The sequence below is a fragment of the Hesperophylax consimilis genome, chromosome 6 (genome assembly GCF_061612785.1).
Source record: "Hesperophylax consimilis isolate HC1 chromosome 6, BYU_Hcon_1.0, whole genome shotgun sequence".
NCBI classification, from domain to species: Eukaryota; Metazoa; Arthropoda; class Insecta; order Trichoptera; family Limnephilidae; genus Hesperophylax; species Hesperophylax consimilis.
The window spans coordinates 16,164,690-16,181,797 of NC_142841.1; the positions used below are offsets into that span (position 1 = coordinate 16,164,690).

Below are 17,108 nucleotides of genomic sequence, written 5' to 3' on the forward strand. Positions count from 1 at the left end.
TCATTTCCTTTCCTCTCCTTCCCCTCCCAAAATATATACATGGATGGCGCCGACAACTAACACCATAAATTTATCGTATGTATATCACATATATAAAATCTAACACTTTATTATACTCACATAACCCTACGATAGATAGAATCGCGTAGCTAGTTGGGGGAGCAGGCGACTTAGAAGATAAGGTTTATGAAATGGTTTTAAAACACAGCGGTAATGGATTCAACTCACTCTATCTCAAAAGAACCGAGGGATACCACACATACATACATAACTAGGATTCTAAACCGAGAAACAAAAAACCAACACAACGTTCGGTGAAGCCTTTTTATACTGAACCGTCACGTGAAATGAGTACGTTCAAGGTCGTACGTCACGTGGACAAACTAGGATGTACACACTTGAAGGGGTGTGTAATAAAGAGAGGAGGAAAGGCTTATAAAGACCACAGGGAGGATATTCCTACCCCGGATATACATAACCAAAGCCTTCTGGAAAAGTTTCCTATGGGACTTACAGAAAATTTATCGTAGAAAGAAGAGAAGGAAAAGTTTCAAGTAGAAAGGGCAGATCATTACATCTGATGCCGCAAACCAGGAGAGATAGATTTAAAAGCTGGCTTGAGTTCATTACTGTTGTTGAGAAAAAAATGGATTTCATAAACCTTATTAATTCACATTAACAGCAAAAGAAATGGTACCTATCGTCAAAAATGATAACAGAGACATCGTACTTCAAAGGCAAAATAGAATAAACAGACAGACCCGGAAAACATTGAATTCATTGTGACGACAAAAAACATCTAAAATGTTCATAAACAACGAAGCCAAAGGATAAACAAACATCGAAATCGGATTAATTATAACACAAGAATTAGAATAACTGTAAACAATTATTGTTTATTCCAGATCTAAAAGGCAGAGAATGTTTAAGTCATAAATAACACAGACGGACAAAAAACCATCGGATCACAGCCGAGGACACAAAATAAAAACAAATCAACATGGAAATAAATAACACTCGAACATAATACAAATAACGTATTGAGATGAAACAACACTGTTTAAACAATTAACTCAGAGTTTAAAATTCGAAAATAAACAAGTGTGACATGACATATTGAATTTCTACCCATAGAGACACAAAAGCACTTGAAAAAGCTGAGGGCGGAAAAAAACTCACCAGTAGAACAAGCCGATAATCACGGGAACCAAAAAATAAACAGATGCTAGGTTAGAAACGAAGAACAGGGGCGCTCAACATTTTGGAAGAATTAAAATAAAATTTAAAATAAAAATAAAAAATAAATACAGAGGTATTCGAGAAACGTAAATTACCTATAGTTATTTCTAATCCCATCGACTAACACGAGGAAGCGAGATTACCCGCTGGGCTTAGAACTAAAGGGAGGCTGTGATGTTTTGGACACTCACATAAAATAAACGAAACGAACGTGCTCAAAAAAAATTTTTGTTTAGACAACGACGGGAGATTTATGGACAGACAGGCCTGGAGTAAACACATTCACACGGGACAGGGCGCAGGGACGGGCAGTCAGGTTTGGAACTTGAGTGCATTGACAGCTCCATGAAATCGATACAAATGAGAAGTGTTGTGTGAAATTGCAGTGAATTAGTGGATCCAGATGGTGTTAATAGTATTGTGGAATTTTGAACTAAAGTGAAAGATTATTGATCCGGTGCTTGTGTGAAGTGACAGTGGTTCGACTCAGTGAGAAAACAATTAATAATAATGACAATAATAATAATTGGATAATTTGTAGGGCGCCGTTTTGTAAAAACCCACCTCAGGGGCGCCCGGTGTTGTGCAATCGCGATTGTGTTATAAAGTTGTGTTGATTTAAATGTGTAGTTCAAACTAAATTACTTGTCTTAAAAACATGAAAATAATAATAATAATGATCGCGTTTTTAAAACAGAGTGACCGTATATAAAGGCAGCAAGTTTTAATCGGGCTAGGTTATTGATTTGGCGAGATGGCATTCTATCCACGGAGACCGAAAAACCAGAGAATCAAATAGATTATTAACTGTGGGTTCGAATCCTAACAGATTAGGGAGGTACAATTTTATTTACAGGAATATTTAATTACCCTTTTATAAGCGTAGGGAGGAGGTCGAAAATTAAAGTGATTTAGCTATATAGTGTAACCAGGTAAGTTTCACACGAGGATTTGGAGGTGACTAACAGGGTGAGTTTTTATATTATTTATTAAATTTCAGAGGACCCTTTTAATAATAGGATACAACCGAGGTACAGGAACCGAGTTTGCAACGCCTGCAACCCAAATAATCTTCCCATAAGAAGGGATACGCTAGACGCATTGTCAATCAGCTGTGAGCGAGAGACGAGTCAACGACCTTTTCATATATAGGACAAGACGCAGGTACAGTCAGTCAAAGGGGAAGTTTTGCTAGCGTATGCCGTCCCGAATTGAAAGCGATCGGATGCAACCAGACGGAACAAAATGAAAACTTTTCTTCTGTTATTTGACTTTCTAATTTAATACTTTTCATCTATTATTTGACTTTCTAAGTTACGAATTGGGATGCACAAAAACAAATCTAAAAGTCAAAAGAGGGAGATGGTAATCTCCGAAATAAAACTACCAACCGAACAACTTTTCTCAACAGGTACCTTTCGAGAGGTAGGCAGCCTCTTTAAATTAAATGCAAAAATCAAACCAATTATCCGGTTATACCTACCTGAGAGGATAGGTATTCAGTAGGAGTTACCCATACCTAATACACGAGGATGCTAGTAACCTCATAAAATAATTACTAGAACCAAATATTAAAATACAGACAGTCCTCATCCCAAATTTGGCATATCGAGTAGACCTTACATATATCTCACATGATAATTGGCTGAATGGGTAGGCACACAACCTATCGTTAATAAGCGGGCAAAATGTCGACAAGATCGTCGTGTGTTATCTATGTATTGACCTAGAAAGGGATGTAAATCCCCGACGACGTGGGAGTTACAACGTTTTCTAGAGGTGGCACGTAACTTAGGACCTTACGTGTCACATTTTCGCGACTAGATTCGTGATAAAGGGATGTTATGGTTTTCCCCTTCTACACTCAGTAAAGTAGTTTATCCTGGAGGTGTTTGAGATTGGGGCAATTCTGAAATTGGTGATGAGACCTGGTTTTCTTTATTCTGGCGTGAAGGTTGCCGATTTGGAACAAGGGGAGACCCGGCCGGTTGTGATATCCAGACACGCAGATATCGATCGCCTTGCTCAAATTATCATCCATCAGTTTTGTTTGGTAAGAGGAGGAGTCAGTCTTAACTTGAAAAAAATTCATTTCCTTTCCTCTCCTTCCCCTCCCAAAATATATACATGGATGGCGCCGACAACTAACACCATAAATTTATCGTATGTATATCACATATATAAAATCTAACACTTTATTATACTCACATAACCCTACGATAGATAGAATCGCGTAGCTAGTTGGGGGAGCAGGCGACTTAGAAGATAAGGTTTATGAAATGGTTTTAAAACACAGCGGTAATGGATTCAACTCACTCTATCTCAAAAGAACCGAGGGATACCACACATACATACATAACTAGGATTCTAAACCGAGAAACAAAAAACCAACACAACGTTCGGTGAAGCCTTTTTATACTGAACCGTCACGTGAAATGAGTACGTTCAAGGTCGTACGTCACGTGGACAAACTAGGATGTACACACTTGAAGGGGTGTGTAATAAAGAGAGGAGGAAAGGCTTATAAAGACCACAGGGAGGATATTCCTACCCCGGATATACATAACCAAAGCCTTCTGGAAAAGTTTCCTATGGGACTTACAGAAAATTTATCGTAGAAAGAAGAGAAGGAAAAGTTTGAAGTAGAAAGGGCAGATCATTACAACCACTTTCCACGCCGAAAATTTATCAGGACTGGCAATAATTTTTTTTCTTAATTTGATGTACCATTTATCAGATGTGTCAAAGGTTTGAGCAATTATGTTAACTTGTAAGGGGTCACGCGATAAGGCATCTGGAATTATGTTGTCCTTTCCTTTACGGTGAATAATTTCAAAATTAAATTGTTGCAGCCTTACTGCCCAACGCGCCAACCTTCCCGAAGGTGATTTTAGGCTAGTAAGCCATTTGAGACTATAGTGGTCCGTAATTATTTTTACCGGAATTGGTGAGCCTTCGATATAGCCTCTAAATTTTTCCAACGCGAAAATCATGGCATTTAATTCCCTTTCTGTAGTGGAGTGATTTCTTTCTTGAGCCGATAATGATCTCGATATGAAGGAAATAGGGTGTTCTATTTGATTATCATCATGTTGGCTAAGAACCGCACCGAGGCCAACACTTGATGCGTCGCAGCTAATTGTGAAAGGCTTGCTAAAGTCAGGACAAGCGAGAACGGGAGCATTTACCAAACAGGATTTCAATTTCTCAAAAGCCGCCTGAGCTTTCTCGTTCCACGCAAATTTTTTTCCCGCGAATTCTTTCTTTGTTAAGTTATGTAGAGGAGCAGCAATAATAGAAAAATTAATAATGAACCTTTTATACCAGGAAAGAACTCCTATAAATCTACGTAGGCTCTTTTGAGATGTAGGCGTTGGAAAGTCAACAATTGCTTTTACCTTATCTGGATCGGTGCGAAGCCCTTTGTTGTCAATGACAAAACCCAAATATTTCAGAGAATCTCTGCAAAAAACCGATTTATCTACGTTTATCGTAAGGCCCGCGGCCTGTAATTTCTGTTTAACCTGTCTCAAAAGATATAAGTGTAACTCTTGGCCAAGTATCTTGTCCATTAACCTAGACATTCGCGAGCTAGCACCATGTAAACCGAATGGCATTGTCACAAAATGAAATAATCCTCTTTTAGGAATTGTGAACGCGGTTTTTTCTTTTGAGTTCTCGTCTAGAGGTATTTGAAAGAATGCGTCATTCAGGTCTAAAGTGGTTAAATAACGTGCACCCCCCAAACTATTCAATATATCAGAAATGAACGGTGTCGCGTATGCATCACGCTTAGAGTTTGCATTTAGGACTCTACTGTCAAGACATAATCTGTAAGTGCCATTCTTCTTGGGTACCAAAACTATGGGGTTATTCCAAGAGCTATTGCTAGGTTCCACTACCCCAAGCTCTAATAGTCTGTCTAATTCTGCGTGTACTTTCGGAAGTAAGTGTGGCGAGATAGGATAAAGGATAAAGGGATGGTCCGATGCTCTGTAGGAAACTCGCTTGCACAGCGCGGGTGTAAACTGTGCACCCTAAAGTTTAAGTTTAGACTTACGGAATTCAATACTTCGTTTGTGTGAAAGCACTATGAAACAATACATGAAACTCGTTGTTTTATGGGAGAAGTGTTACCTGTGTTTATGACATGCTTTTCTAATGAAATTCTACCTAATCGATTACCCGAATAGGAAACATATTCGCGAATTACGCTATCTAAAGCAAAGCGCTGAGCAGTATTTAAGTTTGCTGCATTATCTAAACCTATAACCTCAGTTTTGCATTTCGTATTGTCTAGCTCACTTGAGGACATCATTTTCGAAATTTTCGGAAAAATATTGAAAACCTTCCAAAAATCACAGCCTAGAATAATGTTAGCTTTAATTTGAGGCATAACTACAAAACTGAAAGATTTTTCTACCTTATTTAAACGGACCGGAACCGTAATTTTATAAGAACATAACACAGAATGCCCCGTAGCAGATACTAATGAATAACTAGAGTCTAATTTGGATAGCTTGAAGCCTTCATCTAAAAACTTACTATGAAAATTGTTACCTAGAATAGAAACGTGTGAACCAGAGTCTAATAAACCAGAGTAAGAAGAATTACCCACTTGGAACGAGACGTGAGGTCGACCGTCCCTGTTGGCCGCTCTCGCCTCGCTTGAAGCACGCAAATCTTCATAAAATTTTCTTACTACTGCCAGCCAGGAAACCCATTCTCCGGAAGCGACCTTGGCGAACGCTGACGTCTTGGCGCTCGCCTTCGGGAACTCCCGGGCAACTAGTTTTTTTGGACGACGGCAACCGCAAGCTGGAGACTTGACCCCCGGCCTACCGCAACGGAAGCAATGAACATTCCTGGAAACATTATTAGACGGGCTAAGATTATCATGGTTCACATTACGCTGATTATTCCTTAAATTGGGATTAAAATTTCCATCGTTAACATTACGTTGTTTGTTTCTGAAAGTAGGATTAAAGTTACCAGAATTCCTATTCTTATCCCTATTTGGAATGTTATTACTACCCCCAGAATTAGAATTCAAGGAATGAGACACAACCTGAGGAGATCTGTCATTTGAACGGCTGTCCGCCAATTCTATCATTTTACCTAGTCTCTTAAGAGAAGAAATGTCTGGAATTGTTGAAAGCGCCAGCTTCTGTATATACCTGGGCAACATATTACAGTGCAAAATCTCTAATAATTCTGACTCAGGAAGTTTAGAAGATAAGCGATTATTCAAAATCATGATCCGTGTTATAAAAGAACTTAGATTTTCTTTTTGCAGCTGAACTGTAGATCTTAGCTCTGCCAATAATCGTCTTTCCTGATCTAGAAGTTCGAACTCATCTTTCAGTCCTTCGACGATCTCCTCCCAAGAGGTGAAAGAAGTACGATTAACCCTGAACCAAAGGAGTGCATTTCCTGTAAATAATTCAACAGCTGAAGAAAAAAGTGAAACTCTACTCACGTTTCTAGCGAGAGCTAACTCTTCAACTCTTTCTATGAAATTGCGAACATCGGATGATCCATCGTACGAAATGTCCCATTTGTAAACCGGTACTGATGCTGGCGTAGGAACAGAGGCAGCTGTCGACGATGTTTCTGCTAATTTCGGCATATTGAGATGTGATTCAGAATTGCTCCTTGTGATAATATTATACTTCATAACCTAGCTCAAGCAGGGTAGGAGAAAAAAAAAATATTATTAGAACATGCAACAACAATGCAACGTGTAGACATATGTAACATACAACAATTGTACATGAAAACTACCGTGATGTTTAAGCAGGTAGGAATAAAAATATTAAAACTAGAATGTCTCCAGCTCACTGGGGAACATTAAAAAACGCCGAATGCGCTGATCTATGAGCTGGTTTCGGGCACAAAACTGTATAAATCTATGAACTACTAAGTGGTAAGCACAATGAGAACGGGCTGTTGGAAGATTAGACACGCATGAAACAATCCACCACGAAACGACACATAAATTGGTAAAATTCGTACAAATCAGAAAAAAACATCGCTGGCCAAAATTCAAATTACGGTTCGATTAGCCGTTGTGCGCCATTTTGTAACGTGATTTACCACATATTAATATAACTTACCGTATACCGGTTATTTGCTCTACCGTGGCTTGCAGCAATAAAGGGAATGAAATGAATACAGCAATATTAATTGTGATAAAACAACATGGAGTATATTTGAGACTAAACTTGAATACAAGAGCAATACTTATATTTAAATTATCAGGGGTGGTTGGCTATTAGTTAGCACAACGCAAATTGAATTCGGCCACGATGTTTAACTTGTATGATTATATTAACTATGAAGCTAAAAAAATAAGACATCACCACTGAGCGCCAGTCTAGAAAACTCATCTAAACGAATTTATAATCATGGTGATATCTAAAAGATGTGTCTAATTCATGTGGATTAATCAAAATTGTCTCACGTGCGCGTATTAATCTCCGACATTCAAACAGCTCGTCTCTCCGATGTCCTTCCGCCACCTGCCACGAAAACCAACTCCCGGCTTCTCTGGAATTCCACGCTCGGCTACTTGAAATCAACGAGTGGCGGCTGAAATTCTATGGCAACGCGTGTCTAGAATTCTTGTTATGTGAGCGGACAGTTCCTACCGCTACAAGATGTCACTCGCCGCCGCTGCTCTCAGCACTGCTAATTCGCGATATATTTCAAATAAATTAAGAATAAGACCAGTTGTTTTGATGTATTTATTAATATTGTCTTATAATTTTGGGGGTCAAACACCAATTGACCTAAGGGAAGAACCACCCCTGGGTGTGACAACTTAATAATTAATGATTGTAATATTTACTACGAGCTTGGTGAAAAAACCTATATAAATAGTTACTAATTTGTGTAGCATATATACATACACAATACATAATAGACCAAAGCAAAATAATACCCCTCTTACCTCTGGCATATATTTTTCAGAAAGTCAGAGTATTTCCGCTTTGCAATAAAATCCAAATAAATGGAATATTTCAGAAAGTATCTGAAAACTAAAAACTGTTTTTGAAAGGTGATGAAATACGCTTTCAAATATCATCATCAGAAATCACATAGTTTTTTTAATACAAACATATAAAACACTGTTATTTTATTAGACAAATGTATTATAAATGCTATTTTCACCTCATTTTACTATGGTTTCCTACAAAAAAATCACAAAGTTTCATAATTTTTTCTCAAATTGTGATCACCTTTGGTTTCATATAGTGTAACATAGTTAATTTAAAATGTAGATGCAACGTTATAATGCGTGCGAATAAGTACTAGCGAGTTATCAATAGTAATCTAAGTTAAGCGAGTTATCTAAGTATTGTCATAAACCCCACTTCTAAGGGATCGCCTTCACTGGCTAAGATGCCCTGAAAGAATAGTGTTTAAGGACGGATTGTTTCAGAGAATTTGAACAATTTTTCAAATATTAAAGTTAATTTCTGCGAAAGATTTTTTCAAGTTCTGTTAAGTAAGTAGCCTGTAATGATATAATAACAGATCTTGAATTGGACTTTCACAGAACCTGTAAATGAACGTTGAAATTTGATGAATTGTTCAAATTCTGTGAAACAACCTATCCTAAGATCTGCTTAATGACCTTCAAAGCATTGCAAGGAATGGCGCCAGCCTATATATCGGAACTATGTATCCGACAAAACTTAAGCGATAGACAGCTTACTCTAAGATCAGCAAATCTAGATGTTAGTAATCCTCTAATTGAACTTTCTGGGTCAAATCGAGCCATATAATAATAATAATAATATTTGGATGATTTGCATAGCACCGTTTCGTACAAATATATAATACATTTCTACAATGATCTATGTTATTACTTACGATATATGGAGATAATACATATACAGTACAATACTTACCTGGTAGGTCACTTGAGATTAACACTTATTTAACAAACTAATTGTTAAGCTAAAAGGTAAGTTTTTAGTTTAGACCTGAATTCTGTTGGACTTGTTATGGATCTTAGTTCCTGAGGGAGTTTATTCCAAGCCTTCGGCCTCCGAAATACTCATACTAATACTCCGAAAGCGCGATCACCAAACTTAGTATTTGGCTTGCACTTAGGTTCTATCAGTCTGCCTACAGCTGCTGATGTTGCTGATCTAAGAGTTGACTGCCTCAGACCATTGTTTTCCGGGACGCATAGTTCAGAGATGCAGGGTGAGGCCATTTCATTGATGGATTTAAACACCATCCAGCACAATTTGTACTGGATTCTTTCAGGGCACTCGAGCCAGTGAAGGTAACGAAGGTGTTCTGAAATGTGCGAATATTTTGAAACTTCGTTATTAGCCGTGCTGCTGCATTAAACACTGATTGAAGTTTGTCAATTTGATATTTTGGAAGGCTGGCATAAATGCCGTTGCAGTAATCGAGACTACGTAAGAGTTGATAAGTAGTTTTGTTGCTTCTGTAGGAAGATTTCTTCGGACAGACTTGAGTTGTGTTAGGTGAAAAAAACCAGTGCTTATTTATTTGACTTTTAAACGAAAAGTCTGAATCTAAATTGACACCGAGAAGTTTGACTGTTGTTTTTGGGATGATATGTACTATGATCATTCGTAGTTTTAATGTTCTTGTGGTATACTATGATCGCTCTTTTCGTGTAACTGGCCCGCTCATTTGAAATAAACTTCCCTCAGCTCTTACTAATCTCCAGAATTTGGCTGAATTTAGACAGGCTTTAAAAACAAAATTATTTAAAAAATCCTACCATTCATAAATCATAACTTCTTTGCAATATTTTATAATAAGCCATATTCTCAAATTTCCGGTAATTGTTTGGTTTCAGATGCCTTCTTATTGTACCTTTTTTAAATGTCTTCTCAGAAGATTCTCATTCCAGAGCACAAGCCGTCTCCTGTTTTATATTTTGTTTTAGTTTTAATGTTCTTGTTTTGTCCTGTCCTGCTGTTATTCTTTGTTTTTGTCATCGCTTTGGATAAACTGTACATTTAGTTTTACATTATTAGAACTGTATTGGTTAAGGCGTATTGTAGGAATAATTTTAAGAAAATGACCACTAATTCTAAATTACCATTTTTAAGTTTGTTATAGTAAAGAGCACTTGAAGTGAAATGACACTCAACTGCGCTATATAAATGCTATGTTATTATTATTACTAAAGAACTTGTACTGGACGGGAGTCCGCACAAGACTGTAGATTTGGGCGCCGGTTCCAAACCGTGTCTTCAACCGATGAGAATGCTCCTTTACGGCCGATGATGATGATAGTGGTACAAATTTATGTCAATCTGCCTCCCGCACCCAATGCTCGGTGAATGTTGGAGACTGGGTGTGCTGTCGTCTCTGCTCGCTTCAGGCGTTGGCGGTTTTCCTGAGCAGGGCCGGCTGGTCTTGATGAGGTAACACCAGAAGGTTTGGAGCAGAAGACTAGGCGAGGCAGTTGGTGGGCAGGAGTCACTTGTTGATAATAAAACGCTTGTCTTGGTGGTAAAGATGAACTGATTTAATATTTTTTGTGTTGCTGCTTATATGCAATAAGCTTGACTCGCAGCCGACATTTGGCTGTCCGCCGAAAAATGGTGGGGATTCTATCCGCGCCAGAAACGCGTACATATGCCACCGCAAAATGTTGCATATTCATTTTGCCGGTGGTATAGCCGAAGGCAGACGCTTAAATTTGGGAGTTTGCAAAGATTTTGCAAGCTCGCCTGAATAACAATTACATAGTTTTATTACATAGCAGTTATAAGAATGTGTACCTTGACAACTAGATTTTTAGTTTGTCAAGATACGACAAAAAATAAGAAAAGTTTGTAAATAAAAGTGTAAAAATGATCTTGAAGCGATCAAATTTGTAAAAATGGTTAAGTTAGTATTTTTCGCAGGTCCCCCGTGACGCGCTCAGAAAGAGAAAAGATTCACTATGCTACGAGGTTCCTGGATTTTTGTAGAGGCAAAAAAGTAAAAATAATGGTACAAAAATGGTTACACAAATATGTTAAAAAACAGCATTTTAAATTTTATTTTATTTATTTATTTAGTACAGGTGATGATACAATGACACATGTACATATACATAAAAAATACTTTGACTGCCCAACTAGGAGGAATTCCCGTTTGAGGACAGTCAAATATCTCCTCAGTGGTAGCACATCGCAAATAGTGTTTATTTAACTACCGCCGAGGAGATGTACAAGTAAAAAATAGGCATTTGCAACATTTAATAAATTGTTATTTCTTAGTAAATTTGTACATAGGAAAATTTGAACATCGTACCGCTCGGCAGAGGTAGGTGCGCGATGCGGTACAGATGCTTTTCGGAGTCAGAGTTTTCGGGCCGTTTCGGCCGAAACGGGGTACAAAATGAGCAGTGGCGGGGAGTGAGGATTTCGCCAGTGGCGTGGAGTAGGCACATTTTATAAATGTAAAACATATTTTGATAAAAAGAAATAATGTGGCCAACAACGTCCGTTACAGAACTCGTTTGATAATCGATGTGATTATAGTTAGGAAACAGGAGAACGTCAGAAAATGGCGGCAGACGTGAATTTATCTGAGCTGTAAGGCGATACTTTATAGGGGTTTGTCTAAGGCAGCGGTCGGGGAACCGGGGTAAATTACCCCAAATGGGGTAAAAATGTTTTTTTGGGGTAATTCAGGTGTATGCGTGAGAAGTAAGAGACGCTATTTTTATTTGATTTTGAGACAGAAAGCAGAACAGAACAAGATTAAGATAATTTTTTCAAAGTAAGCTTTGTTTTTGGAAGACTGTGAAAATATTGCTTTTGATGACATCAAGGATACAGTTATAAAACATCTTACCAAACTCAGACAGCGGTTCTCTGACTACTTTCCAGATCTTGATACTCATACTTTCAATTGGGTTGTAGATCCTTTTAAATGTGAAATTGCTAACATACCAGAAGAACCTCCGGGTTTGGCAGAAACAATACTTGAACTTCGATCTAATACTGAAGCACGTATTCAATTTGAGAGCAAAGCCAATCTGTGGTCTTTTTGGATGTCAAAAGCTACGAAGGCTTTCAAAATTGCACATGAGGAGGCGGTAAAAAAGTTGCTGCCATTTGCAACAACCTATCTTTGTGAACAAGGCTTTTCCACTCTAATGAACATAAAAAACGAAGAACAGAAATCGATTAACGCCGAAGACTGTACTCAAATTGCTCTTACATCAAAAAGTCCCAATTTTGAAGTAATTAAATTGTATCAAACATGAAGCAACATCATTTCTCCAAAAACTGAAAGGGAAACCTGGAAATCTGAATTTTTGTTTGTATACTTACATATATATACTTACTATTTTCATGTAACTTTTATTTTTATTTTCAGTGTAAATTAATTCAATAAATAATGTTTATTTCAATATACATTGATTGTCTTCTTTTCAAAATGGGGGGAAGGGGTAATATCGACTTACGCAAAAATGTTTTGGGGTAATGGTTAAAAAAGTTCCCCGACCACTGGTCTAAGGTGTTTTTTAAAAATTAAATCAGACCATGGTTTTAAACACCCAAAGGGGGATTATTGATTTTAAAGTAAAATTTTGATCAGAATGAAAAGGAGTTTTTTTTAAACTTACGCTGTGTTGGGGCTGTCAGTGACATCGATTTAATTTGATGATTGATGTGAACGAACGAAAAAACGATTGACGATTGAATCATCAATAAAGAGTTATATACAGATTCACAGACTGTTATTTGACATTCTCCTGCATAATATACCTAGTGTTACAGTTTTAAATTTAACTAACTATTCTCTACCTTTTTCTCTTCACACTTCTAAAGGCGTTTTTATCAATATTAAATTTAAATTGGATGGTAATAATAATGGTTATTTATTATACGAAAGAGTTTTATTTCACCGTTTCAATGACAACCCGCTTCACATTCACCGCATTCCACACCTCAATGGCCTGAGAAGGGAGACTTTGCGATACTTGCTGCATTGAGCTGATTAGAGGAAGGTGGGTATTTTAAACCTACATCTTTACAACATTATACTGTAATGAATTGGCTGGTATTAGATTAGTAGGTACCCAATTTGTAGAAACGTTAATGTAACAATATTGTTCTCTTAAAATATAATCTTTGTGTTATTTTTATTGTTTTGTAAAATTATTAACCTCAACACTTGTGTCTTAGTGAGCTTAAAAATTCTAACGTAAAAAAAGATACAATGTAAAGAAACAATAAGCTCTTCTACATAAAAGAGGCTACCTTCAAGAGTGGCAAGAGTGTATAACACCAAGACCGAGTTGTTTCGCGGTCCGTCCTCTCTGCTCACCCCTGTGAGAAACGGCGTGATGGTTAGTTAATCATATGAGTTGTTCCAAAAAGCGAACAAATTAGCGTGAAGGGTTTAAGGTAAAAGAAATAAAGAAGATTGATGCAGTTGTGTAAATCATAGTAAATCGAATGATGGTCCGTAGATACTTGAATGTTTATTGTTATAACTAAAATAATAAAACAAATACAAAGTAAAAAAATTATTGTCAGTCAACATAATAAAAATAAACACTCAACATTAGATACAAAATTAAAACAACATCTACAGAAAATAAAGGATTGGAGTTTTTAATTACAGGCAAATCATTTTAAAGCTCGTACATTTGAACATATTTGTGCACAGCGATAGTGGTTTGAAGTAAATTTACAGTACACCACTACACAAGAATGAATCTCTATAAAATGATTCTTCTGTACACGACTTTGTAAACATATTCAAGTATTTGTCAAGCAGACTTTTGGCCAATTTTGTTAATTTTATATTCTGCAAATGTAAAAGCCCAGCTGGGCGTAAATACCAAAGAAAAATAAATTAGGTTCACCATTTTCATCGGGATGAAAATCTCTTAGAAATTTTCCCTTTTTTGAGTGATTTGATACATCATTACGTCAATTAAAACTAGTGATAATTTCATACCATTGTTTTTATTCTGTATCCTCATCACTTTGATAATTATCTTTTGCGGAATTCAGCGATGAGTCAATAATTTTTGATGAAGTTTTTGCAGATTCATCGATGGAACTTGTTGAATCAAGTATTTTCTTATCAACCTTTTTCTTGAATGATTGTGTTTCTTCACCTTTTGTGAAAACATCTTCATCATCAGAGAAAGATAAAAGTCGAATTCTGTTCTTCTTATTTTTGGTTTTCCTGGTGGAATTATTCAAAGATTGTGACACGGAATTTTCACCATTTTTCTCAGTATGGGCGTCTGAATCTGAGTCTTCAAATATATTTTTCTTCTTCTTGACAATTGGCACAACTTTAGGACTTTGGGGTTCCACGTCTTCATCACTGTCTGCTATTCTTTTTCGTTTATCATTCTTACTTATAAATGCTTTGGATTTAGAATCATCGCTTGAATGTATATTCATTTGGACATCTAAATCAGACAATACTGTTTTCTTAGAGGACTTTTTAGAATTTTTGGAATCTTCGTTTAAAGCTTTCGAACTAGATTTGGAACTCTTAGGAGATCCAGAAGCAGAATTAGAAGATCCAGAAATAGTGCTCTTATGCTTAGTATCTGGGTCTTTATCAGAAAGTTTATCCGCATCTTCTGAATCAGACAATACTCTTTTTTTGTTTTTCTTACTGTTGGCCTTTACAGAGGATTTATTAGAAACCTCAGCAACATAGTTTGAAGCTTTTTCATTAACCCCTTCTTCTGAATCAGACAAAACCAATACATTGTTTTTCTTACTTATGGTCTTTTTAGAGAAGTTTGCAGAAACTTCAAGAACAGCAGTTGAGACTGTTGAATTGTGTTTGCCACTTTTAGAGGTCTGAGAATTAGTTATCGTGCTCTTAGCCCTCTTATGTGTACTATCTGTAACTTTATTCACATTTTCAGAGTTAGACAATGCTATTTTTTTGTTTTTCTTACCTTTGGCCTTTAAAGGGGATTTAGAAACCTTGGTAACAGCATTCGAAGCTTGTGATTTAGCACTCTTAGAAGTTGGAGAAGCAGAATTAGAAGATTGAGAACTACGTTTGGCACTATTGTGCGAACTATCTGTGTCATTTTCAGATGGGTTTACAACATCTTCTTCCGAATCGGACAAAACCCCTTTTTGGTTTTTCTTACTTTTGGCCTTCTTAGCGGATTTAGAAACCTTGGTAATAGCATTCGAAGCTTGTGATTTAGCACTCTTAGGAGTTAGAGAAGCAGAATAAGAAGATTGAGAACTATGTTTGGCACTATGATGCGAACTATCTGTATCATTTTCAGATGGTTTTACAACATCTTCTTCCGAATCGGACAAAACCCTTTTTTGGTTTTTCTTACTTTTGGTCTTCTTACGGGAGTTATTAGAAACAACGGAAACAGCATTTGAAGCTTGTGAATTAGTTTTGGTATGCTTGGAAGTCTGAGAAGTAGGATTAGAAGATTGGGAGCTGTGATTGGTACTGCTATGTGAACTATCTATTTCATTATCAGAAGATTTTACGACCTCTTCTTCCGAATCAGACAAAACTCGTTTTTGGATTTTCTTACTTTTTACCTTCTTAGGGGAGTTATCAGAAACGTCAGAAACAGTATTTGAAGCTTGTGAATTAGTTATGGTATTTTTGGAGGTTTGAGAAACAGGATTAGAAGATTTTACAACCTCTTCTTCTGAATCAGACAACATTGGGTTTTTCTTACTTTTGGTCATCTGAGAGGAGTTTGTAGAAACAACACTTTTTTTAGAACTATCACTGTCAGAATTGGAACTATGCACTACATTTTTCTTTTTGGAGATTGCTACTACTACCTTATCTATTTGAGATTTTGAATTAGATAACAAATTATTATCATCATAAGATTGATTGTCACCCATTGTGCGTAGCTGATCGAAGAAATTATCAACTTCCTCATCTGAAGAAGATGAGTCGTTGGGATTTTTCTTCCTCATTGGGAGATCATCAGTATTTTTGATTAATCTTTTACCCTTTTTACTCTTATATTTATTACGCTGAGATTTTGAAATAGTTGTCTCTTTGTCAATATCACTATCAGAATCTGAAGAATTCTTGTTTTTATCATTATTTGGGTTTTTGAGAGTGGAATTATTAGAACCCTCCGAATCAGAGTTGTTTGAAACTGGAGATTTAGTTTTGTAGCTCCTGTGGTCCGAATCAGAACTACTGTCATCTAGTACATGTTTTCCCTTCTTCCTGATAACTGACCTAAACTCATTATTTTCAGAACCTTCACCTTCATCACTGTTATTTGGTGTCTTCTTACGTTTATGGTTCTTCTGTTGACTGCCTTGAGATTTTGAAGTAGATGCTTCAAGTGGAGAATTATGGCCCATTGTACGTAAACGGTTGAAGAAATCATCTGCTTCTTCTTCAGATGATGAAGAGTCTTTGCCATTTGCAGGTTTACCTCTTGAACTTGCTTGTGAAGATTTAACATCTTGAGTGTTTTCTTCCTCGTCAGGCACAATCAGGGTTTTTTCGACAGCCTTGGTAATGATTTCACAGCGTTTCCGTAGTGCATCGACGTGCAGGTGGCTAGGAATGCGCCAATACGTTTCCTACAAAAAATCGCTGGGGTAAGTCATTTACTCAATAAATGCAGATACACATACATATATTATATAGATAAAGCTTCACAAAGTTTCAGTGAGAAAAGATTTTAAATTTTCCTCCAAACTCACCACATATATTAGGTGCATAGATCTTAGAGACTGAACTTGGCATGGATACATATCGATTGTTTATCACAAAGGTAGATTTGCCGCTGCAGTATGTACAACTTCATTGTTTATAGAGGCTAAGTATGAGATAAAGAAGTGACAATGTTATCAAAACCCCAATAAGAGAGGTAC

At 36.7% G+C, this 17,108-nt stretch overlaps 1 protein-coding gene across 1 annotated transcript in view; it reads right to left on the reverse strand.

The window, feature by feature from the left end:
* Positions 1-13,678: 13,678 nt before the first annotated feature.
* timeout (circadian regulator timeout) overlaps positions 13,679-17,108 on the reverse strand; it is a 471,418-nt gene continuing 467,988 nt past the window's right edge. The window contains exon 21 of the mRNA XM_089632410.1: positions 13,679-16,814. Coding sequence (XP_089488536.1) covers positions 14,214-16,814 — 2,601 coding nt within the window. The 3' untranslated portion in view covers positions 13,679-14,213. The remainder of the gene's footprint in view (positions 16,815-17,108) is intronic.